This window comes from Mobula hypostoma, chromosome 18 (assembly GCF_963921235.1).
Source record: "Mobula hypostoma chromosome 18, sMobHyp1.1, whole genome shotgun sequence".
NCBI classification, from domain to species: Eukaryota; Metazoa; Chordata; class Chondrichthyes; order Myliobatiformes; family Myliobatidae; genus Mobula; species Mobula hypostoma.
The window spans coordinates 70570861-70594824 of NC_086114.1; the positions used below are offsets into that span (position 1 = coordinate 70570861).

Genomic DNA, 23964 nt, shown 5'->3' on the forward strand with positions numbered 1-23964 from the left:
CCTGCTATCAGCACTCAAGCGTGAGCGAAGCAATAGCAAAGACACAGACTTGCAGTTACCCCAAAGACTACATTGGTCACCCAATAATTCGGCATGCAGCTGGCTCTCTCTCTCTCTTAATAAGGGAGAAAGAGGTGACGCAATTTTCCAACGAGCGGGAGAGGTAACAAACAACTCGCTGGTTTACTCGCAGGAGGCAGCGAGTGGGAACTAACAAAGAGAAAAACTGCGGATGTTGGAAATCCAAACAACACGCATAAAATGCCGGAGAACTCAGCAGCCCAGGTAGCAACTATGGAAATAAGTACAGTCGACGTTTTGGGCTGAGACCCTTCGGCTGGACTGGAACAGTAGATTTAAAAGCTGGGGGGGGGGAGGGGAGATGATAGGTAAAACGGGGGGGGGGCGGTGAAGTAAAGAGCTGGGAAGTTGATTGGTGAGATACAGGTCTAGAGTGATAGAAGAGGACAGAAGCCCATGCAAAAAGAAGAGAGAGGAGCACCAGTGGGGGCAATTAGAGGGACAGGGAGATAAGATGAGGGAGGGAAAATGAATGGGAATGGGGGGCGACATTACCAGAAGTTTAAGAAATTGATGTTCATGCCATCAGGTTGAAGGCTACCGAGATGGAATATAAGGTCTTGTTCCTCCAACCTAACTGTGGCCTCATCACATCAGTGGAGGAGGCCATGGATAGACAAATTGGAATGAGAATGGGAAGTGGAATTAAAATAGGTGGCCACTGGGAAATCCCGCCTTTTCTGGTGGATGGAGCATAGGTGCTTGGTGAAGTTGTCTCCCAATCTACACAGGGTCTCACTGATATATTGGAAGCCATAACGGGAGGAGCGAACACAGTATATGACCACAACAGACTCACAGGTGACGTGTTATCTCACCTGCAAGGACTGTTTGGGACCCTGAATGGTAGTGCGGAGGTGTAGGGGCAGGTGTAACACTTGTTCCGCTTGCAAGGATAAATGTCAGGAGGGAGATCAGTGGGGAAGGGCGAATGGACAAAGGAGGTGGGTAGCGGAAAGTTGGGGGAGGGAAAGATATGCTTGGTGGTGGAAGTTGCAGAGAATTATGCACTGGATGCGGAGGCTGGTGAGGACAAGAAGACCCCTATACCTGGTAGGGTGGTGGGAGGATGGGGTGAGAGCAGATGTGTGTGAAATGGAAGAGATGTAGTTGAGGGCAGTGTTGATGGTGGAGGAAGGGAAGCTCCTTTCTTTGAAGGAGGAGGACATCTCCTTTGTTCTGGAAAGAAAAGCTTTATCCTGAGGGCAGATGCAGTGGAGACAGAGGAATTGAGAGAAGGGATGGCGTTTTTACAAGTAACAGGGTGGGAGAAGGTATAGTCCACGTAGCTGTTAAGTCTGTGGGTTTGCTATAGATAAGCTGTCTCCAGAGATAGAGGCAGACAGATTGAGAAAGGGGAGGGAGGTGTCCGAAATGGACCAGGTAAAGTTGAGAGCAGGGTGGAAGTTGGAGGCAAAGTGGATGAAATTGATGAGTTCAGCATGGGTGCAGGAATCAGCACCCATGCAGTCATCTATATAGTGCAGGAAAAGTGCATGACAGTCACCTGTGTACGCTTGGAACATGTAGCCACTATACCTCCTCCCTCACTACCATTCAGGGCCCCAAACAGTCCTTCCAGGTAAGGCAACACTTCACCTTTGACTCTGTTATGGCCTCCTGTATATTGCTGAGACCTGACATAGATTGGGAGACTGCTTTGCTGAGCACCTATGCTCCAAAAATCAGGATCTCCCAGTGGGCACCCAGTTTAATTCCACTTCCCATTCCAATGTTTATCCATGGCCTCCTCCACTGTCGTGATGAGGCCACACTTAGGCCTGTAGGAACAAGCCTTATATTCTGTCTGGGTAGCCTTCAACCTGATGGCACGAACATCGATTCCTCGAACCTCTGCTAATGCCCCCCCCCCCACATCTCCTTCACCCTTCCCCATCCCCCTCTGTCATCTCTTTATCCGCCCATCACCTCCTTCTCCCCCTTTACCTGCCCAGTATCTCTTTCACCAATCAACTTACCAGCTCTTTACTTCATTCCTCCCCCTTCAGGTTTCACCTATCACCTTGTGTTTCTCTCTCCCTCTAGTTCTGGGTACACCCACCATAGAAAACATCTTTTCCACATCCACCCTATCTATTCCTTTCAACATTCGGTAGTTTCAATAAAATACCCCCACATTCTTCTAAATTCCTGTGAGTACAGGCCCAAAGCTGCCAAACGCTCCTCAGATGTTAACCCATTCATTCCCAAAATTGAGGGATGACCCTCAAGAGGTAAGGAGCTTTTTTTTTGGCTAGAGTAGTCAATCTGTGGAATGCTCTGCCGCCGACAACTGTGGAGGACCAGACCGTGGGTGTACTTAAAGAGAAAATTAATAGTTTCCTGATTGGTCAGGGCATGAAAGGTTATGGTGAGAAGGCAGGTGTATGGGGTTGAGTAGGATCTGGGATCAGACATGATGGAATGGTCTAGCAGACCCAATGGCTGAATGCCTAATTCTGCTCCCAGTCTTATAGTCTTATTGTGTGTGTCAACAAAGTCAACTAAAATTTTCTTCTCTGTCAATCAGCTTCCAAACATTGCTACTCTGTCATTTGTTGTCATGCCCTCCTGCTCTGATTTAGGTTTAACCTGATATTAATCAGGTTTAATATCACTGGCATTTCATGAAATTTGTTGTTTTGTGGCAGCTGTATACTGCCATAAGAAAAAAAATCTAAATTATGCTTAGTATAAATAAAACAAAAGTTAAATTAGTAGTGGAAAAAGTAATGAGGTAGTGTTTATCAGTTCACTGTCCATTCAAAAATCTGATGGTGGAGGGGAAGAAGCTGTTCCTGAAACATTGAGTGTGTTTTCAGGCTCCTAACTTCAGGAAACAAAGAGAAGATGGGATATCCTGTGTGATGGGGTGCTTAATGATGGACACCCAATCACCTAGCTCCTTGTATGCTTTTACCATTACCATTGTCTAGAGCCCCACACTCTGCCCTGTGCTGTTCCATCTTCCTTCTGTCCCTCATCCATTGAACATCCAACTAATGGTTCCATATTCTGCTTTAGAGGACAATGGTGGATTCTAACAACCCAGGTGTGCGAGGTGCAGCTCTTTAGAAGCAGTGAAAATGATCCATAATGTTGAAAAAACAGGTAATATGGAGGTTAAATACCAATGTTATTCTTCCTCAGCTTAAGAGATATGAGGGACAAAGAACATGTCAAACATAGTTACAGTAAGCTCTTCTTCAGTCTACAGAAAGTCATGCAGGAAATTCAAGGGAAACTTCTTCACTTGGAACTGCTTGGAACCCATCACCACAGGAGTGAGTGGTGAACAGCAGGGATGGAACAGAAATACTGGCAGGGACCAGAAGGGGTGAGTTGACTCCCTGCTGTTCAATGGGTGTGTTGTAAATTCACTAAGCACCTGAGACGGAGTTTAAAACAGAATTTATTTGTTACAGACCCAGAATATTAAACTCCAGTCGCATTAAAGGTGAACATCAGCAGAAGAAACAGCACCAGTGATCAGAGTGCAGAACTGGGTGTGATGAGCAGCAGCAATAATGCAGTCTAACTCCAAGTCATTTTTGAACTTGCCTGTGGATACAGCAACTGTGAAGATTAGATATCCAGCACACAACTTATTTAAACTTTTCCCCCCACTGTGAACTCAGTAGTGTGTCACAAGTTCAGATGTCCGAGTGAATCTCTCTCTCTCCAGTGTTAACTCACTGAAGTAACTTAAGTTGAGATGACCATTTGAATCCCTTTCCACTCTCCAGCAGATGAATACTCTCTCTCCAATGTGTACTGACTGGTGTGCCAGCAGCTGAGATGACCGAGTGAATCCCTTCCCACAGTCTGAACAGATGAAAGGCTTCTCTCCAGTGTGAACTCGCTGATATACTTTCAGTTGAAATGACCGAGGAAATCCTTTCCCACAGTCTGAGCAGATGAATGGCATCTCCCCAGTGTGAACTGACTGGTGTGTCAGTAGGTGAGATGACTGAGTGAATCCCTTTTCTCAGTCTGAGCAGGTGAATGGCCTCTCCCCACTGTGAAATGATGGATGTTCTATTGGGTTAGATGACCGAGTGAATCCCTTCCCACAATCTGAGCAGATGAATGGCCTCTCCTCAGTGTGAACTCGCTGATGTACTTTCAGTTGAGGTGACTGCGTGAATCTCTTCCCACAGTCTGGAACAAATGAGTGGTCACTCTCAGTGCAAACTCACTGGTGTCTCTGTAGGTGGGATGACTGAGTGAATGCCGTTCCACAGTCTGAGCAGGTGAATGGCCTCTCCCCACTGTGAAATGATGGATGTTCTATTGGGTTAGATGACCGAGTGAATCCCTTCCCACAATCTGAGCAGATGAATGGCCTCTCCTCAGTGTGAACTCGCTGATGTGTCTGCAGGTGAGATGACCGAGTGAATCCCTTCCCACATTCTGAGCAGATGAACGGCCTCTCCCCAGTGTGAACTCGCTGATGTACTTTCAGTTGAGATGACTGAGTGAATCCCTTCCCACAGTCTGAGCAGATGAAAGGCTTCTCTCCAGTGTGAACTCGCTGATGTACCTTCAGTTGAAATGACCGAGGAAATCCTTTCCCACAATCTGAGCAGATGAATGGCATCTCCCCAGTGTGAATTGACTGGTGTGCCAGTAGGTGAGATGACCGAGTGAATCCCTTCCCACATTCAGAGCAGATGAACGGCCTTTCCCCTGTGTGAATTCGCTGATGTACCTTCAGTTGAGATGACTGAGTGAATCCCTTCCCACAGTCTGAGCAGGTGAATGGCCTCTCCCCAGTGTGAACTCGTTGGTGTGTCTGCAGGTGGAATGACCGAGTGAATCGTTTTCCACAGTCTGAGCAGGTGAATGGCCTCTCTCCGGTGTGAACTCGCTCATGTGTCAGCAGATCAGATGACTGAGTGAATCTCTTCCCACATTCAGAGCAGGTGAATGGCCTTACCACAGTGTGAACTCGCTGAAGTTCCTTCAGTTGAGATGACTGAGTGAAACCCTTCCCGATGTCTGAGCAGGTGAATGACCTCTCCCCAGTGTGAACACTCTGATGTGCCAGTAAGTGAGATGTCTGAGTGAATCCCTTCCCACAGTCTGAGCAGATGAATGGCATCTCCCCATTGTGAACTGACATGGTCTCTCCCCAGTGCGAACTCACTCATGTGTCAGCAGTTCAGATGACTGAGTGAATCTTTTCCCACACACTGAACAGGTGAATGGCCTCTCCCTGGTGTCAAATTTCTTATGTTTCTTTAGCTTGAATGATAGAATTAATCATTTCCCACAGACACAACTTGATGTATCTTCAGGCTGGATAACTGAGTAGATCCCCTCCCACACACACAACAGGTGTACAGTCTCCCCACGGTGACCTCACTGGTGCATCTGCAGGCTGGATGAGTGAGTGAATCATTTCCCACACTGAGAGAAGGAGAATGCTATCTCCTTGCTATCAATTCTCCGGCAATTCATCAAGTCAGATGTCAAGCTTAGTGAACCTCTTACAGAGTCAATACAGTTGAAGAACTGATCCCAAGTGAACAAATGCTGCTGTGAAATCAGCACACTGGTTCCAGTGGACTTTACTGCATTAGAACAGAAAACTTCATGTCAGACACAAAGGGCATTTCTAACCGGGATGATATACTTCTTCATTTCCAAGGATCAGTAATAGATACAGTATATTGGTAAATAAAGGAAATATCTGGACACTTCTTCAATAACTTGAAGACAAGTTCAAGTATACAAGGTTTACCTCCAGGAGGCTACATCCAAATCTCATCACTATGCTAACCACGTAGGCGGGTTTCCCTTGCTATGATTGGTGTGTTCTCTCCTCAAAAATCTCCTCCTCCACTTTCAAGGATCACTGGTATTCAAGTGCTGGTGAACTGACAGACACTGTATAATTGGTGTGTTGTGTTTTGAGGTTCCTGCACACAAATTCTTTGCTGTTTCTAACCTATAAAAAGAATAACAAAATATATCAATGGGTGAAGGACAGCATTTCAGATGAGATCATTTTAGTCTCAATGGTGAGCTCTGACATTATATCAAGTTTCAACACATTGGAATAACAACTCATCTTCTAACTGGGCTTGGTGCAAGCATTCAGACCGACCATCAAATTTTCCGTTTTACTGTCTGCATCAGAAAGGACCATTTCTGCCCATCACTTCTGCTTGTGACCTCACTCAGTTCTCTCTCTCCATTAGTATTATTACAAGTTCTGATCATGTCCCACAGAGCTACAAAGAACACTTGATAATTACATGGCTGATCTTGTAGACTTTCTAATGCCTCTGACCCCCCATCAGATGATTGATGGTGGTGAACTCACTGGTGGCAATGCCAATAAATGCAAAGGGAAAGTGATTAGACTTTCTCGATGGAGTTCAGTAATGTGCATAATTTTGTGATGTGAATGCAAAAGGTCAATTGTTATGGTGGGCAAAGGTGCCTGATATCATTATGTTCCCTGAGAAATTGGGACAAAACATGTCCTCATGGGTAGAAAGATCCAGGACCGAAGATGTAGAACAGAATATCACATACAAAATGATTACTAGTGTAGTAAATAGCTGTTGTGTGTTCTTCATGCTAGATATTGGAATCCTGGGAGACCCAGAGTCTCCCAGCGAACTACATCTGCTTGAAGTGCATCCGGCTGCAGCTCCTTGAAGACCATGTTAGAGATCTGGAGCAGCAGCTGGATGACCTTCAGCTTGTACAGGAGTGAAGAGATCATCAATCAGAGTTACAGGGAAGTAGTCACCCTGAAGTTGCGGGAGGTGAGTAGCTGGGTAACTGTCAGGAGAAATGGAAATGTCAATTGGCAGTTAGCTCGGAGCACCCTGCAGCCATTCCTCGGAATAATAAGTACATTGCTTTGGATTCTGTTGAGGGGGGATGACCTCCCAGGGGAATGCCACAGAGACTGGGTTACTGGCACTGAGCATAGGTCCATGGTATAGAAGGGAAAGAAGGAGCAATAGTGATAGGGAACTCAATAGTCAGGGAAACAGACAGGGGATTCTGTGGATGTGAACGGGACACCCAAGTGGCTTGTTGCCTCCTTGGTGCCAGAGTCAGGATTGTCTTGGATCGCATCCACAGCATTTTGGAGAGGGTGGGAGAGCAGCCAATGACATAGGAAAGAAAAGCAAAGAGGTCCTGAAAAGAGAATTTACAGAGCTAGATAGAAAGCTGAAAAGCAGGACCTCCAGGGTAGTAATCTCTGGATTGCTGCCAGTGTCACACACCAGTGAGGATAGAAACGGGATAAATTGACAGATTAATACATGGCAAAGAAGTTGGTTCAGGTTCTTGGATCATTGGGCTCTCTTCTGGGGGAGGTATGACCTGTTCAAAAGTGATGGGTTGCACCCGAATCTGAGGGGAACCAATATTTTCTTGGGCAGGTTTGTTAGAGCTGTTGGGGAGGGTTTAAACTAATTTGGCAGAGGATGAGAACTGGAGTGAAGGGACTGAAGATCGGATGGATGGTAACAAAGCCAAGATAGCATGCAGTCAGACTGTCAGGAAGGGCAGGCAGAATATATGACAAAGTTGCAGCCAGCAGGATGAGTACCAGTGCATTAGGGATGCAGAATCAAAGAGGGTAACAAATACAGTACTCAAAGTGTGATATCTGAATGCGCAGAGTATAAGAAATAAGGTGGATGACCTTGTTGCACTATTATAAAATGTCAGGTATGGTGTTGTGGACATCACTGAATTGTGGCTGAATGATGGTTGTAGTTGGGAGCTGAATGTCCAAGGGTACATGTTTTACTGGAGGGATAGGAAGATAGGCGGGGGGGGGGGCGGGGTGTGGCTCTACTGGCATAGAATGGCATCAAATCATTAGAAAGATGTGACATAGGATCAGAAGATGTTGAATCCTTGTGGATTGAGTTAAGAAACTGCAAGGGTAAAAGGCCTGATGGCAGTTATACAGTATACAGGCCTCCCAACAGTGGCTGGAAGGTGGACCACAGATTACAATGGGAAATAGAAAAGGCATGTCAAAAGTGCAATGTTATGATAGTCATGAGAAATTTCAACATGCAGGTCAATTGGGAAATTCAGGTTGGTAACGGATCTCAGGAGAGTGAGTTTGTTGAATGCCTACCAGATGGCTTTTTAGAGCAGTTTGTCATTGAGCCTACTAGGGGATCAGCTATACTGGATTGGGTGCTATGTAATGAACCAGAGGCAATTAGGGAACTTAAGGTAAAAGAACCCTTAGAAAGCAGTGATCACAATATGATTGTTCAACTTGAAATTTGATAGAAAGAAAGTAAAGTCTGACGTAGCAGTATTTCAGTGGGTTAAATGAAATTACAGTGGTACGAGAGAGGAGTTGGCCAAAGTAAATTGGAAGGAGCTGCTGGTAGGGATGACAGCAGAGCAGCAATGGTGTGAGTTTCTGGGAAAAATGAGGAAGATGCAGGAAAGAGATATTCCAAAAACAAAAGAAATAATCAAATGGCAACTGTGGCTGACAAGGGAAGTCAAAGGTAATGTACAACGCAAAAAATAGTGGTAAGGCATAGAAACCACAGAAAAACTACAGCACAGAAACAGGCCTTTTGGCCCTTCTTGGCTGTGCGGAACCATTTTCTGCCTAGTCCCACTGACCTGCACACGGACCATATCCCTCCATACACCTCCCATCCATGTATCTGTCCAATTTATTCTTAAATGTTAAAAAAGAACCCGCATTTACCACCTCGTCTGGCAGCTCATTCCATACTCCCACCACTCTCTGTGTGAAGAAGCCCCCCACTAATGTTCCCTTTAAACTTTTCCCCCCTCACCCTAAACCCATGTCCTCTGGTTTTTTTCTCCCCTTGCCTCAGTGGAAAAAGCCTGCTTGCATTCACTCTATCTATACCCATCATAATTTTATATACCTCTATCAAATCTCCCCTCGTTCTTCTACGCTCCAGGGAATAAAGTCCTAACCTATTCAATCTTTCTCTGTAACTGAGTTTCTCAAGTCCCGGCAACATCCTTGTAAACCTTCTCTGCACTCTTTCAACCTTATTAATATCCTTCCTGTAATCTGGTGACCAAAACTGAACACAATACTCCAAATTTGGCCTCACCAATGCCTTATACAACCTCATCATAACATTTCAGCTCTTATACTCAATACTTTGATTAATAAAGGCCAATGTACCAAAAGCTCTCTTTACGACCCTATCTACCTGTGACGCCACTTTTAGGGAATTTTGTATCTGAATTCCCAGATCCCTCTGTTCTACTGCACTCCGCAGTGCCTTAACATTTACCCTGTATGTTCTACCTTGGTTTATCCTTCCAAAGTGCAATACCTCACACTTGTCTGTATTAAACTCCATCTGCCATTTTTCAGCCCATTTCTCCAGCTGGTCCAAATCCCTCTGCAGGCTCTGAAAACCTTCCTCACTGTCTACTACACCTCCAATCTTTGTATCATAGGATTGGGAAGCTTCCTTGTCATGGGGGTCTCAAAACCATGAACTTAAAAGATTTATTGACCCTGGTGCAGCTGGGAATCTCATGAATATTGCTTTAACTTAAAGATGGGGGGTTCTGACACAGGAATTAAAAGAAAAGATCAACGTCAAGGCCCTGACAGTCGACCTCTGGGCACCAGCCAGATCCACCTTTCCAATGAACCCGCCAAACGTGCTTGAAGGTAACCATAGTAAAGAATTGTCCTTCTATCTGGTTGATTTGCCTGAACTGCCGCAGGTGCTTGGTCTCCCCTGGTTATCCCAACTTAGCCCACAGATTGATTGGACTCTTAAACGACTCCAAGAGTGGGGACCAGCTTTCCTATCTACCTGTCTGGGTCCAGCTCAAGCTCTGTTCCATGAATCCCCTCGTGTGTCAACTAAGGATATGGACATGTCTGGGATACTGGCTGAATATGCGGATCTTCTAGAGGTCCTCAGTAAAAGGAATGCCACCTCCCTGCTCCCACCCAGTCATAAAACTGTGCCAAAGACCTCCTACCTGGCACTAGTCCTCTCCGGGGCTGGCTCTTTTCTCTCTTGCCCTGAAATGGTGGCCATGGAGGAATATATTAAGGAGGCATTGGCCATGGGGCTTATCTATCTGCCAACCCCACCAGCGGGAGCAGCCTTCTTTTTTGTGAGCAAGAAAGATGGCAAGCTCTGTCTCTGCATCGATTATCGGTCCCTGAACAACATCACCGTGAAGAACCACTACCCTCTTCCCCTGCTGGCGTCTGCATTCGAACAACTCCAGACAGCAACTATATTTTCCAAGATTGATCTGCACAATGTTTATAATTTGGCTCGTATGAGAGGAGTTGAGTGGAAGGCAGCTTTCATCATCTTTAATGGCCACTATGAGTACCTTGTGATGTCTAGCCAACACCCCCGCTGTTTTCCAGGCCTCAGTTAACAACGTGCCCAGGGACATGTTGAACCTGTTGGTTTTTGTGTATTTAGATGACTTCCTGATCCATTCCAACTCTCACCAGGAACATGTCCAGCATGTCTGGAGGGCTCTCAGATGGCTCCTTGAAAATAACCTATACGCCAAGCCTGAGAAATGCAAGTTCCATAAAAATCAGGTGTTATTTTTGGGCTATATACTTACCCCATCCAGTGTTCAAATGGACCCTAGTAAAGTTCTGACAGTTACAGAGTGACCCAAACAATCTACAATCAGTTACAGGGCTTCGTGGGGTTTGTGAACTTTTATCGCTGATTCATCTGGTATTTCAGCTTTATCGTGGCACCCATAAATGCACTCACCAGGAAGATCTTGGCAGGATTCCATTGGGCAGATGATGTCAACCAAGCATTTTCCGAATTGAAGTGACATTTCACCACTGTCTCAGTGCTGCAACACCCAGAACTATCACAGCCATTCATTGTCGAGGTGGATGCACCTGATATTGGCATTGGAGCTGTCCTCTTTCAGCACTCACTTGCAGATAGTCAGCTGCACCCTTGTGCCTTTCTTTCCCATTGCCTGTCTCTGGCTGACAGGAACTACGATGTTGGGAACCGGGAACTTCTGACTGTCAAGGATGCCCTGGAAGAATGGCAACACTGGCTGAAGGGGACAGAGCATCCTTTCTCGGTTTGGACAGTGCACAAGAATCTCTCTTATATTCAGGATGCAAAGAGGCTGAACTCTTGTAAAGTCCAGTGGCCTCTTCTTCACTCAGTTTAATACCAAGGTCGACGCTCTCTCCCGGCAGTTCGATGGATCTGAGGACAATGCCTATCCCAAGCCCATTCTTCCTCGCTCGTGTATTGCTGCTCCAGCGATCCGGGGAGTAGAGGAGGAGGTGAGGGCTGCCCAATAGTTGGAACCAGGCCCAGTTGGGGGTGCTCCAAAGTGTTGGAATTGGGTCACTCCTCCCTTCTGGCTGGACATCTGGGAATCCAATGGACCCAGGAGTTTTATAAAGAGATTTTGGTAGCCTTCTACTTCCCAGGTTGTCCACAACTTCGTTTCTACCTGTCCCAGCTGCACTCAGAACAAGACATCACACTAGCATCCTGTGGGTCAGCTATGTCCACTGCCTGTGCCCCATCACTCCTGGTTCCACCTTTCAGTTGATTTCATCACTGGGCTGCCCTTGTCTAATGGAAACATTACCACTTTGGTTGTTGTGGAGCGATTTGCCAAGGCTGCCCACTTAATTGCCCCCCTTAAGCTCCCATTGGCTTGTGAGATTGCTACACTCAAGGTTCAACATGTGTTCAGGCTCCATGGCTTCCCTTAAGACATGGTGTCTGATCGTGGACCACAGTTCACTTCCTGCTTTTGGAAGGCATTCTGCGCTCTTGTAGGAGCCCCATCCAATGACCAGACTGAGAAAGTGAATGAAGAGTTGGAAACAACTCTGCACTGCCTTGCCTCTTCCAATCCCACGTCCTGGAGCTCCCAATTGGTTTGGGCAGAGATTGCCCACAATGCCCTCCAGCTGTCCTCCATGGGTATGTCCCCCTATGAATGCCAGAAGCAATTCCAGTCCCAGCCCTTTCCTGACCAGGAGTTCTTGCTGTTGACTACAAGTGCACCTGGAGCGAGCCAGGGTTTCTCTGCTGTACGCCCAGCAACAACATGCCCAGCAGGTTGATTGGCTCCAGCGAGGTGAGACCTTTCAAGCCAGGAGAGATCTGGTTTGCATCAGGGAATCATCCCCTAAAAGTCGAGAGATGCAAATTGGCTCTGCGGTATGTGGGATCATTTGTAGTGGAAAAGGTTATCAACAAGGTGTTGTATAGATTGTGTCTACCAGCATCACTGAAGATCCACCCAGTATTCTATGTTTCCCAGCATAAGCCAGTTACTACCTCTCCCCTGGCCCCAATCAGCCCACCTCCCCCTCCTCCCGCTCAGTAGATGGTTCCCTAGTCTGTACGGTTCAGCACCTCTTGGCATCTTGCCAGATACGTGGTAAGGTCCAGTACTTGTGGATTAGTAAGGGTATGGTCCTGATGAATGTTCTTGGGATCCCGTCGAAAGGCATCTTGGACAAGTCACTCATCCGGGACTTCTAGTGGGCACAGGACTGTGGCGCCTCAGGACCTGCACCTAGGAAGGGGAACCCTGTCACAAGGGGATCCAGGATGTCACGGACCGATTGCAGGGAATCCTTAAGAGTGAAGGTGAACATCCGGAAGTGGTGGTGCATGTCGGCACAAATGATGTGGGGAAGAAGAGGAAAGACATACTACAGCGTGACTTCAGAGAACTCGGAAGAAGGCTGAAAAGTAGGACTTCCAGGGTGGTTATCTCTGGTTTGCTTCCAGTTCCCTGTGCTGGAGTGGTCAAGAACAGGGAGATAATATATCTGAATGTGTAGCTGAGGAACTGGTGCAGGAAGCAAGGATTTACATTCTTGGACCACTGGGGTATGTTTCGGGGTAAGGATGAATTGTACAAAAGGGACGGGTTGCACCTTAATAAGCGGGGCACCAGCATTCTGGCAGGCAGGTTTGCCTCTGCAACACGGGTGTGTTTAAACTAAGTAGTGGGGGGAGAGGGGACGAACTGGAAACATAAGGATGGAGATAAAGGGAAAGTGAGAATAAGAAAAGTTAAGAAAGACAGCAGAATCAACAGAGCAGAAAGCTCAAGAAGGGATCGTACAGTATGGCCAAGTGATATAGGAATTGATATGGGAGGTGAGGAGAGTAATGAATTAAAAGTATTGTATATGAATGCACGGAGTATGAGAAATAAAGTGGATGGGCTTGAGGCACAGTTGGAAATTGGTAAGTATGATGTTGTGGGAATAACAGAGACATGGCTTCAAGTGGACAGGGCCTGGGAAATGAATATTCAAGGGTATACGTCCTATCGAAAGGATAGACTGATGGGCAGAGGGGGTGGGGTGGCTGTGTTGGTGAGGAATGATATTCAGTCCCTTGCGAGGGGGGACATAGAATCAGGAGACATAGAGTCAGTATGGATAGAACTGAGAAATTCTAAGGGTAGAAAGACCCTAATGGGAGTTATCTACAGGCCCCCAAACAGTAGTCTGGATGTAGGGTGTGAGTTGAATCAAGAGTTAAAATTGGCATGTCGCAAAGGTAATGCTACAGTTGTTATGGGGGACTTCAACGTGCAGGTAGACTGGAGGAATCAGGTTGGTACTGGACCCCAAGAAAGGGAGTTTGTGGAGTCCCTCTGAGATGGATTCTTAGCTTGTACTGGAGCCTACCAGAGAGAACGCAATTCTAGATTTAGTGTTGTGCAATGAACCGGATTTGATCAGGGACCTCGAGGTAAAGGAGCCATTAGGAGGTAGTGACCATAATATGATAAGTTTTAATCTACAATTTGAGAGGGAGAAGGGAATCTCGGAAGTGTCAGTATTACAGTTGAACAACTGGTGCTATGAGGGAGAAGCTGGCCAAAGTTCAATGGAACAATACCCTAGCAGGGATGACAGTGGAACAGCAATGGCAAGCGTTTCTGGGAATAATGCGGAAGGTGCAGGATCAGTTCGTTCCAAAGAGGAAGAAAGATCCTAAGGGGAGTAAGGGGAGGCCATGGCTGACAAGGGAAGTAATGGACAGTATAAAAATAAAAGAGAAGAAGTATAACATAGCAAAGACGAGTGGGAAGCTGGAGGATTGGGAAACTTTTAAAGAGCGACAGAAGGTAACTAAAAAGGCAATACGCAGAGAAAAAATGAGGTACGAAGGTAAACTAGCCAAGAATATAAAGGTGGATAATAAAAGCTTCTTTAGGTATGTGAAAAGGAAAAAAATAGTTAAGACCAAAATTGGGCCCTGGAAGACAGAAGCGGGTGAATTTATTATGGGGAACGAGGAAATGGCAGACAAGTTGAACAGGTACTTTGGATCTGTCTTCACTAGGGAAGACACAAACAATCTCCCAGATGTAATAGTGGCCAAAGGACCTAGGGTAATGGATGAATTGAAGGAAATTTATATTAGGCAGGAAATGGTGTTGGATAGGCTGTTGGGTCTGAAGGCTGATAAGTCCCCAGGACCTGATGGTCTGCATCCCAGGGTACTAAAAGGAGGTGGCTTTAGAAATCGTGGACGCATTGGTAATCATTTTCCAATGTTCTATAGATTCAGGATCAGTTCCTGTGGATCGGACGGTGGCTAATGTTGTCCCTCTCTTCAAGAAGGGAGGAAGAGAGAAAACAGGGAATTATAGACCGGTTAGCCTGACGTCGGTGGTGGGAAAGATGCTGCAGTCAATTATAAAAGATGAAATTACGACACATCTGGATAGTAGTAACAGGATTGGTCCGAGTCAGCATGGATTTACGAAGAGGAAATCGTGCTTGGCTAATCTTCTGGAATTTTTTGAGGATGTAACTATGAAAATGGACAAGGGAGAGCCAGTGGATGTAGTGTACCTGGACTTTAAGAAAGCCTTTGATAAAGTCCCACATAGGAGATTAGTGGGCAAAATTAGGGCACATGGTATTGGGGGCAGAGTACTGACATGGATTGAAAATTAGCTGGCTGACAGAAAACAAAGAGTAGCGATTAACGGGTCCCTTTTGGAATGGCAGGCAGTGACCAGTGGGGTACTGCAGGGTTCAGTGCTGGGACCGCAGCTGTTTACAATATATATTAATGATTTAGATGAGGGAATTAAAAGTAACATTAGCAAATTTGCCGATGACACAAAGCTGGGTGGCAGTGTGAAATGTGAGGAGGATGTTATGAGAATGCAGGGTGACTTGGACAGGCTGGGTGAGTGGGCAGATGCAGTTTAATGTGGATAAATGTGAGGCTATCCACTTTGGTGGTAAGAACGGGAAGGCAGATTATTATCTAAATGGAGTCTAATTCGGAGAGGAGGAAGCACAACGAGATCTAGGTGTTCTTGTACATCAGTCACTGAAAGCAAGCATGCAAGTACAGCAGGCAGTGAAGAAAGCTAATGGCATGCTGGCCTTCATAACAAGGGGAATTGAGTATAAGAGCAAAGAGGTCCTTCTGCAGCTGTACAGGGCCCTGGTGAGACCACACCTGGAGTACTGTGTGCAGTTTTGGTCTCCAAATTTGAGGAAGGACATTCTTGCTATTAAGGGAGTGCAGCACAGATTCACAAGGTTAATTCCCGGGATGGTGGGACTGTCATATGTCGAAAGATTGGAGCGACTGGGCTTGTATACTCTGGAATTTAGAAGGCTGAGAGGGGATCTTATTGAAACATATAAGATTATTAAGGGATTGGACACGCTGGAAGCAGGAAGCATGTTCCCGCTAATGGGTGAGTCCAGAACCAGAGGCCACAGTTTAAGAATTAGGGGTAGGCCATTTAGAGTGGAGTTGAGGGAAAACTTTTTCACCCAGAGAGTGGTGGATATTATGGAATGCTTTGCCCCAGAAGGCTGTGGAGGCCAAGTCTCTGGATGCTTTCAAAAAAGAGATGGATAGAGCTCTTAAAGATAGCGGAATCAAAGGTTATAGCGATAAGGCAGGAACTGGATACTGATTGTGGATGATCAGCCATGATCACAGTGAATGGTGGTGCTGGCTCGAAGGGCTGAATGGCCTACTTCTGCACCTATTGTCTATTGTCTTAACCACAGACTCGGCTGCACAGTAGATTCTGCAATTGCGCTCATGAATATGCATGTCAGCTAATTATTATTTCATCATGGTATTTAATTCCCTTCTTTTCGTTTTTAGTGTTGTTGAGACTTGAGCAAAGCACAGCAACGTTACGCTGCCTGCTTGCATTCGGCCTTGACTGAGAAAGTGACTGACGCTGAAGACTGGCGGTATTCGTTTTATATTTATACTTTCCCTTTCAGCCACAGTGTTGCCTTCTAGTTTTCCATTTGAGAGTTTTAGTTAACGGCCCTGTTTGTTATAGCATTTATTGTTTTCTTTTCCTTTAAAACCCTGTTTGTATTAAAGCCTTGTGAACTATTGACGTGCTTTAGTGTGTCTGTCTCTCCACACTTGGGCCATATCCGAACATAGTGACAAGAAGTTTGTGTAGCGGAACACTATATATTGAGTGATCATAATGCCATTAGTTTCAAAGTAATTAAGAAAATGACAGGTTTTGTCCCCAGATTAAGAGTCTAACTCGGAGAAAGGCCAATTTTGATGGTATCAGAAAGGATCTGGATCTGGATGGGGACAAGTTGTTTCCTGGCAAAGGTGTACTTGGTAAGCGTGAGGTCTTCAAAGGTGAAATTTTCAGAATACAGAGTTTGTATGTTGCTGTTGGAATAAAAGGCAAGGATAACAGGTTTTGGGAACTTTGTTTTTTGAGAGGTTGAGGCCTGGTTTAGAAAAAGGAGGTATAGGCAGGCAGGAACAAACGAAGTACTTGAAGAGTATAAGAAATGCAAGAGAACACTAAAGGAAATCAGGAGGGTTAAAAGAACAACAGGAATTCTGCAGATGCTGGAAATTCAAGCAACACACATCAAAGTTGCTGGTGAACGCAGCAGGCCAGGCAGCATCTGTAGGAAGAGGTGCAGTCGACGTTTCAGGCTCTAACAAGCAAGGTGAAGGAGAATCCAAAGGGCTTGTACAGCCTATTAAAAGCAAAAGAATAGCAAGGGACAAAATTGGTCCTCTTTAAGATCTATGGTAATCTCTGCGTGGAGCTGAAAGAGATGGGGGAGGGGAATCTTAAATACATTTTTTGCATTTGTGAGGAAACACAGCAGCGAGGTCACGGACTCTGTACTTATTATAGAGGAGAAAGTGTTTTCTATCTTGAGGCAAATAAGGCAAAATAGGGCCTGACATGGTGTACCTTTGGACTCTGTGGGAAGGCAAGTGCAGAAACTGCAGGGGCCCTGGCAGAGATATTTAAAACATCCTTAGCTATGGCTGAGAATCGGAAGATTAGATAGCTTATGTTGTTCAAGAAAGGCTCTATGAATAAACCGGGAAATTATAGGCCTGTGAGCCTAACATCAGCAATGAATTATTGGAAGGTATTCTAAGTGACCAGATATATAAACATTTGGATAGACAGGGCCTGATTTGTAAGCTTTGCGCGTGGTACGTCATGTCTAACCAATCTTATAGAGTTTTTCGAGGAAACGTTATAAAGGCAAGGCAGTGGATGTTGTCTACATAGATTTTGGCAAGGCCTTTGACAAGGCTCCACGTTTGGTTGATCAGGAAGGTTCAGTCACATGCATTCAAGATAAGGTAGTAAATTGCATGAGACATTGGTTTCGCAAAAGAAGGCAGAGAATGATTGTAGAAGGTTGCCTTGCTGACTGGAGGCTTGTGCCACAGGGATCAGTGCTGTATTCCATTGTTGTTTGTCATCTATATCATGATCTGAATGATAATGTGGTTAACTGGATCAGCAAATTTAAAGATGACACCAAGATTGGGCGTGTAGTGGATATAGTGGAAGACTATTAAAACTTTCAGCAGGATCTGGACCAGCTGGAAAAAAATTGATGCACACAAGAGGTGTTGCACTTTGGGAGTACCGACCAGTGTAGGTCCTACGCTGTGAGTGGTAGGGCACTAAGGAATGTGGTGGAACAGAGGGATCCAGGAATACAGATCCACAATAGCTTAAATGTAGTGTAACAGGCAGACAAGGTTGTAAAGAATGTTTCTGGCACATTGGCCTTCATAAATCAATACAGTGAGTACATGAATTCAGGTGTTATGTTGAAATGGCATGACCTATCAGTGAGACCTAATATGGACTATAATGTCCAGATTTTTTTTGGTCACCTACTTAAAGATGTAAATAAGATTGAGAGTGCAGAGAAAATTTACAGCATGTTGCTAGGACTTGGGGACATGAGTTACAGGAAAAGGTTAAATAGGTTTGGATTTTATTCCCTAGAAGAGTGAGGGGAGATTTGATCGAGGTACACCAATTTGTGAGGGGTAAATGCAAGCAGGATTTTTCCACTGAGGTTGGGTGAGACTCGAACTAGAGTGGTTAAGGTGAAATGTTTAAGGGAACATGAGGGGGAACTTCTTCACTCAGAGGACGGTGAGAGCGTGAAACGAGCTGCCAGCGTACGCAGGGTCGATTTCAGCATTTAAGAGAAATTTTGACAGTACACCAATGGAAATACTATGAAGGGCTCTGGTCCGAGTGCAAATCGATGGGACTAAACAGATTAGTGTTTCGGCACGGACTAGATGGGCCTAGCGGCCTGTTTCTGTGCCGTTGTGTTCTATGGCTCTGGTGTCACAGCCAGCGATGCGCATGCGCTATCGAAATGCCGCCAGCACCCTCGCTCCTCAACGGAAATCTCCCTGGGGCCCGAGTACGGATCTTGGAGCTGAGAGAGAGGGAAGCGACTGGGAAAGTCTCGGGTGCCGGACCACAATGTGTCCGGAGCTCTCGCCAATTGTCCTGAGTTACGGTGCGGATCCCAATACTGATGAAAGCACCACCCAACTCCCCGCTCCTACCTGCTGCGGATCCGCCGGAGCCCTTTGTCCACTCTGCGCATGCGCTATCTGCGATCCTTGGCGTCTGCGCACTTGATCGGTGGGGTTCGACAGCAAATTCTGAAGCGCGATGATTTCTGGGTAAGTACAGTGCCATTGATATTCAAGTTTATAGTCATTCAACCAAGCACATGTATATAGCTGCACGAAACGTCATCCTTCTGTTGCCGAGGTGCAAAAGCCATCTAGTCGCACACAGCACATTCAAGATAGTTTAATAGCACACAAGTGTAAAGGAGAATGAAACACACTCAAAGTGCTGGAGGAACTCAGCAAGCAGTCAGCATCTATGAACAGGGTACATGCAACATTTTGGGACGAGATCCTTCATCAAGACTGGGAAAAAAAAGATGAAGAGTAGAGTTTCAAGGTGATAGGTGAAACTGGGATGGGAGAAGGGTGAAGTTGATTCATATCTTTCGCCATCTCCAGTGGGATCCTACCATAAAGCATCTTTCCCTCATCCCCACTTGCTGCTATCTGCAGGGATTGCTCCCTACACGACTCCCTTGTCCATTCGTCCCTCTCCATTAATCTCCCTCCTGGCACTTATCCTTGCAAGTGGAATAAGTGCTACACCTGCCCCTACACCTCCTCCTTCACTACCGTTCAGGGCCCCAAAAAGTCCTTCCAGGTGAGGGGACACTTCACCTGTGGAGTCAACTACTGTATCCAGTACTCCCGGTGTGGCCTCCTGTATATTGGTGAGACCCGACACAGATTGGGAGACTGATTCACTGAGCTCTCAGGTTGGAGGAGTAACACCTTATATTCCATCTGAGTAGCTTCCAACCTGATGGCATAATCACCAATTTCTCAAACTTCCAGTAAAGTTCCACCCCCATTTCACCATTTTCCATTCCCATTTTCCTCTGTTACCTTACCTCCTTATCTGCCTATCACCCCTGGTGCTCCTCCCCCTTTTCTTTTTTCCATGGCCTTCTGTCCACTCCTATCAGATTCCCCTTCTCCAGCCCTGTATCCCTTTTGCTAATCAACTTCCCAGTTCTTTACTTTGCCCCTCTCCTCCTCCTGGTTTCACCTATCACCTTGTGGTTCTTCTTCCTCTCCCCCACTTTCTCACTCTGACTCTTCATCTTTTTATCCAGCCCTGATGGAGGGCTTCAGCCCGAAATGTTGACTGTATTCTTTCCCATACATGCTGCCTGGCCTACTGGGTTCCTCCAGCATTTTGTGTGTGTTGCTTGGATTTCCAGCATCTCTCGTTTTGAGGAGAATGAAATCATTGTTATTCCAGATCTGACACAGCACAACAAGATAAATAACGCAATAATAAAATAACACAATAAATATAGATACATAAGATTTATAGTGTCTACAAGCACTGGTTCTCATTTACCACATTCCTCAAAACCAGACAATATTTTTCATGTGGAGAACTCCACAACTACGGTAACACAGTAAGCTTCCACTAACAATGTCCTCAGTATCAAAAGGCATTCTGTGTGTCAAAGGTGAAAGCAAAACACATTTGCAAACGCTGATATAAATCAAAAACAGAAGAGATTCTGCAGATGCTTGAAATATAGAGCAACACACAAGTAAATTGCTGAAAAATTCTTAGCAGGTCATGAGAATCTCTGCCGATAAATGAACGATTGCATTTTCAGACTGAACAAAACCCTCTCACCAGTCACCAGATGCTGCATGGCCTGCAGAAATTAAACACTCATTTTTCAGCCAAGTGCTTTCCAAATGTGGCTGATCTTTCATTCATAGCCACATCCTTCTGGTCCTTCCTTCTCTTCCTTCTCATCAACTCATCCCCATGCCACTTTCTGGAGCCCCAAATCCCTTCCCAGTGCTGGCCCCTCTTTGGTTTCCGACCCTACTCCACGAATGGATGCCCATTCTGCTTTCGTAATTTAGAGAAGAGTGTTGTATGGCAACAACTCAGCTGTGTGATGCACAGCCCTTGAAATCAGTGAAAATGACCCCAAATGTTGAAAAGGGCAGGGAAGGAAGAGTTTAAACACCCATGACGTTCTTCCTTGCTCCAGATCCCTGCAGAATGAGTAGGATTTGGGACAAATCCCCAGTGAGCTTGTCTTCTGCAGCCTGCAAAATGTCATAGAGGAAATTCAAGGCGAACTTCTTCATCCACAGACTGGTGACCAGTTGCAACCTGCCATCAAATGGAGAGTGAGAGGTGAACAGCAGGGATCGATTTAAAAACACTGATGTGGTACAGAAAGACAGGCAGAGACTAGTTAGGATGAGTGGCCTATCTACTCTACGTGTGTGTGTGTGGCAGAGTCAGAAAGCACCTAAGACACAGCATTTGAAATAGAACAGATTTATTTGTCACAACAGATCTACAATATCAAACACCAGCTGAGTTTAAGACTAACATTAGCAGAACAAATCCTTACATGGCTGAGTATCAAAGGTCCAGTCTTGGATGTGATGAGCAGCTGCAGAATCTGACATCAACATCCCTTGTGAACATGCAACTGGATTCAGTCACCGTGATAGTTAAAAATTGAGAGTAGAGCTTATTTGAACTATCTCCCTGATATGAATTTGCTGGTGTTTCAGCAATGGGATGATTGAATAAATCTCTTTGCTCACTCAGGACGGAAGTGTGGCCTCTACTTCTTGCTGGAGTCTTATAAGGGAGGTTAATTGAACAAATCCCTTCCCACACTCAGGGCAGGTAAACGGCTGCTTCTCTAGCTGTTGTTTCAGTAGTTCAGCCCTTCCTACATCCCATCCCAGAGACGGAGCTGGTGAATGGTCGCTGTGCTGTATGAACTCACTGATGTTTCTTCAGGCTGTATGATATACTCAGGTATATCCTTTCCCTCACATGGAGTGAATGGTTTCTCCCTGGTGTGAACATAAGACCATAAGACATAGATGTAGACTTATGCCATTCAGCCCATCATGTCTGCTTTGCCATTTCATCACGGATGATCCATTTCCCTGTCAGCACATTTTTCCAACATCTCTCTGCAGCCTTTAGCACCCTGACTAATCAATAACCTATCAACCTTTGCCATAAATACACCCAGTGACCTGGCCTTCACAGCTACCTGTAGCAACAAGTTCCACAGATTCACCGTCCTTCGCCTGAAGAAATTCCTCCTCATCTCTGTTCTAAATGGACATCCTGAAGTTGTGCCCTCTAGCCATAGACTTTCCCACCATAGGAAACATCCTCACCACATCCACTCTCTACAGGCTTTCAACATTCAAAAGATTTCAGTGAGACCCAGAATCAGAATCAGAATCAGGTTTATTATCACTGGCATGTGACATGAAATTTGTGAACTTAGCAGCAGCTGTTCAATACAACACATAATCTAGCAGAGAGAGAAAAAACAATAAATAAAATAAATAATAAATAAACAACTAAATCAGTTATAGTATACATATATCGAATAGATTTAAAAACATGCAAAAACTGAAATACGTACTGGATATTAAAAAAAATAGTGAGATAGTGTCCAAAGAATCAATGTCCATTTAGGAATCAGATGGCAGAGGGGACGAAGCTGTTCCTGAATTACTGAGTGTGTGCCTTCAGGCTTCTGTACCTTCTACCTGATGGTAGCAGTGAGAAAAGGGCATGCCCTGGGTGCTGGAGGTCCTTAATAATGGACGCGGCCTTTCTGAGACATCGCTCCCTGAAGATGTCCTGGGTACTTTGTAGGCTAGTACCCAAGATGGAACTGACTAGATTTACAACCTTCTTCAGCTTTTTTCGGTCTTGTGCAGTAGCCCTTCCATACCAGACAGTGATGCAGCCTGTCAGAATGCTCTCCATGGTACAACTATAGAAACTTTTGAGTGTATTTGTTGTGTTACGTACCCCGTAACTGGGTTGCCAAACCAGCAGAAATGGATCACTCGGTTGGAGTCTGGAGTACTAGAACTAAGAAAGTTTTATTAAAGAAACAAGCCACACAGTAATCGAAAGGATAATAAATGCAACAGTTCAGTGATGATAAACACACATGTGCACAGAAGTAAGATAACAGCATCAATCAAGCTCTATCGTTGTCTAGGGGTAAATGACCAATTTCAAAATGACTCAAAGTTCAGTCCAGTTAGTAGTTCAGTTCGCAGTAATCGTTGCCATGGCGATGGACAAGGTAGGGGAAGAGAGACATAGAATAGGAACAACTGATCATTCAGAACACGGCTTCACTCACAGACCGGCGAGATGGCTCACAGACCAGCGGGATGGCTCACAAGCAACTTTTGGGCGGGTCCTTGGTGATGTCACCTGAGGTCACCGACTGTGACCCCTCCTCCAGATGCGGTCGATCCTCTGCAGTGAACCCGGCACCCAGGCAAGGGCGGACACACACCGGGTTCCCGCTGATCGTACCTTTCCACCCTTGTCGTTGTCTGGCACTTCTCACCCACTCGTGAGAGGCGCACCGCTTCCAGGGTCTCGTTACCTCGGGTGGCGTGTGTGACCGTCTTAGCGAACCTGTCCCTTTTTATCCCCCTGCTGGGGTATCGCCTGTCCATCACTTCAAACAGTTCAGGGTTCAAAGGGGGGGAGCCGCTCCAGACAGCTCTCTCTCCCACATCCCTTCATTACACATCTCCAGACGCTGCTCCATTGTTCCTTATCTCTCCTTCCCCTGAGGGCAGGTGGCAGACCAACTGCTGATGCCACTGATGCTAGCCCAGGCCAGCAAACATCTTAATTTTATGTGTATTCTCGTAACAGTTGATATACCAAATCTTTTCAAACTCCTAATGAAGTATAGCCACTCCCTTGTCTTCTTTATAACTACATCGATATGTTGGGACCAGGTTAGATCCTCAGAAATCTTGACACCCAGGAACTTGACGCTGCTCACTCTCTCCACTTTGGATCCCGCTATGAGGATTGGTGTGTGTTCCTTCATCTTACCCTTCCTGAAGTCCACAATCAGCTCTTTTGTCCCACTGACATTGAGTGCCAAGT

At 45.7% G+C, this 23964-nt stretch overlaps 1 protein-coding gene across 3 annotated transcripts; it reads right to left on the reverse strand.

The window, feature by feature from the left end:
• Positions 1 to 3290: 3290 nt before the first annotated feature.
• LOC134358633 (gastrula zinc finger protein XlCGF7.1-like) lies at positions 3291 to 19004 on the reverse strand. Of its 3 annotated transcripts, XM_063071104.1 has the most exons (3): positions 18978 to 19004; positions 5828 to 6034; positions 3291 to 5657 (listed from the first exon to the last, which is right to left on the reverse strand). In XM_063071104.1, the coding sequence occupies exon 3, from the start codon at positions 5204 to 5206 to the stop codon at positions 4277 to 4279; it is 930 nt and encodes a 309-aa protein (XP_062927174.1). In that variant the 5' UTR covers positions 5207 to 5657; positions 5828 to 6034; positions 18978 to 19004; the 3' UTR covers positions 3291 to 4276. The 3 variants fall into 3 exon arrangements, with proteins under 3 accessions (XP_062927174.1, XP_062927173.1, XP_062927172.1); XM_063071103.1 differs by lacking the exon at positions 18978 to 19004 and adding an exon at positions 10851 to 16832 and having other exon boundaries at positions 3291 to 6034; XM_063071102.1 differs by lacking the exon at positions 18978 to 19004 and adding an exon at positions 10447 to 10563 and having other exon boundaries at positions 3291 to 6034.
• Positions 19005 to 23964: the final 4960 nt, after the last annotated feature.

Excerpts from the sequence above, each read along its gene's own strand:
- LOC134358633 (XM_063071104.1), bottom strand. The coding sequence starts at position 5,206 with ATGTCAGTTCACAATGGGGAGATGCCATTCATCTGCTCAGACTGTGGG.